At 36.9% G+C, this 2,096-nt stretch overlaps 1 protein-coding gene across 1 annotated transcript; it reads right to left on the bottom strand.

Annotated features, from left to right (window-relative positions):
• Nucleotides 1–473: 473 nt before the first annotated feature.
• Nucleotides 474–1,348, bottom strand: CCR75_001960 (uncharacterized protein; the record flags this gene model as incomplete). Its single annotated transcript, XM_067960061.1, has 6 exons — nt 474–572; nt 630–693; nt 750–806; nt 866–969; nt 1,037–1,192; nt 1,247–1,348. The coding sequence occupies 6 exons, from the start codon at nt 1,346–1,348 to the stop codon at nt 474–476; spliced, it is 582 nt and encodes a 193-aa protein (XP_067817215.1).
• Nucleotides 1,349–2,096: the final 748 nt, after the last annotated feature.

Raw genomic sequence — 2,096 nt, 5'->3', positions numbered from 1 at the left:
AAGGTAACTAGCTTAAAGAGGGTAAAATGAAAACTTTATTAATATAATTAAGTATCTCTTCTTTCTATCTGTTAACTCTAACTTAGTTATAAACTATTAGTAAACATGCAACGAAATTCTTATCTTATCTTATCTGTCTCTCTCTTTTGTTTTATCTACAGCTGATTAGTCTGCGGAATAAATAGATATAATGGTCTATACCTATTTATGGATAAGAGTTCTGAACATTACTATATAAAGTAATGTCCTCGAAATATTATCTACCTTTTCGATAATATATTAATTAACAACCTTTAAGTGTTAATTTCATGTAACGATACACCCCGTTACAGTATGGCAATTTTAATGGACATTCAACAAATATCTTAGATACAAAGATGGAATGTATAGTCAAATAATCTCGCTTTTTATGTCAGCCAAAGAGTTCACATGAATTGCAGCACCTTAAGATGAATTGTTGACTGTCTATTTCGTCAATGATATTCAATTGTGTTCGCCATAAATGCGTCACAATGCTTGCGACCCGACATTTGGCGAGTGATAATCGACAAGGCCGCTAAAATTATCGTAATCTAAAAACAATCATTTTTGGTTAACACGGATACCTATTTTTTCTCTCGCCATCCTACCAGTGGGGCTTGTAAGCTTACGGTGCCATAGAAATGCGCAATTTTTCTAATAAATGCCATATAGCTATATATAAAATTGTCAGAATAATAAAAGATCGTTTTAAAAGCTATGATACCCACCAATTGTTGACAACGATTCCGCACGCGTTTGAGTCCGCTGTTAGGCCTGTGATCGGGCTAAACACAGTGACGGGTATACACGACGGGGATCGTTTGAATTTAATAATACCACGTACCAAAATGAGCGACTACAGCAACAAAAGCTGATGCCAAGGCGGAAACTTGAGTGGATTGTGGCAAGAAATGATACCGTTGCGATGGTCACAGCAGCAGCAAATATCTTTTAAGTGCCAAAACTACGCTTAACGGATTTTTTGTCATTGTGTATTTTCGTATGTGGCTCATACATGTTTAAGGCTGCTCAGCTTGTAAGCTGAAAAAAAGCTCGACACCAAAACGAGAAATAGTGTTAATTGAGGAATAATAAGCAGCAAAGCTCCCCCTGCGCTGTTGCTACTTGAAATATCAGCAAAAAAATCCCAAGCGCACAGAATCACAGCTATCTACCATCAGCAAAAGGTTAAAATCAGATTTGGTCGAATGTGTCGTTTGTGTACCGAAGTCGCCCGAAACTGCACAAACAGAAGTTGCTTGTCATGCTGAGTCTCAGCGCTTTGATGGCCGTCTTTGCTCGAACGTAAATAGGAACCGCCGCTCATAGGCCAAAGTATTATCGATACTTATTGTGATCGCTTGGTAGTAATGAAAAGCAATTTGAAAAATGTTGGACTTTCTAAGATGATTGATTGCCTTTTAAGAACTTGTTGTTCACACTTGATGAAACTTGAATCAAATAATATTGTTACAAATGTGTGAATGACCATCAGTGCAAATTTATTCGTATTTCCTTTGAACTGCTGGAAACTATTTTAATTTCTAGTATAAAGTGAACAAACTTGCTTTACATTAATGCATGAAAAGATGATGAAATCGCAAAACTTCCCAGCTTAAGATTAATCTACAAGAATAGACTATTAAAACTAATGTTTTTATGTTTTGAAAGATAGCTAAAATCGCATCATATCTTCAAATTGGCAAAACTGAAGGTTACGAAGAAGCATGTCTGTTTCTTTTGCTCTCAAGATGATGCCTTCTGAAGCCTCGAGCTTTTCTTTCTAAAAGTGTGACACTTAAACAGAAAAGAACTTCATGGTAATTTGATTCGTAGCATCATTAATCGTCCGAACAATTCGTCAAATGCGAAAAAGTAGTTCTCGAGTCGCCACGACAACTAGTTTGGTATTGTTGCTGGTGAAGCCGGTGAATTCAAACGCACATTTTTAGTTTCACAAATGCTCTTGTGTCATTCAACGCAAGACTTCCTGCAAACTGCGTGATGCGCTCGGCACCGGGCAGGACAGAAGTTTCTGTTGATTTTCTTCTAAGCAGGACCGATACAGCATAACG

The sequence above is a fragment of the Bremia lactucae genome, linkage group LG3 (genome assembly GCF_004359215.1).
Source record: "Bremia lactucae strain SF5 linkage group LG3, whole genome shotgun sequence".
Taxonomy (NCBI): domain Eukaryota; phylum Oomycota; class Peronosporomycetes; order Peronosporales; family Peronosporaceae; genus Bremia; species Bremia lactucae.
Note: the sequence above shows the minus strand (reverse complement) of the source record. Positions and strands in the feature narration are given on the sequence as shown.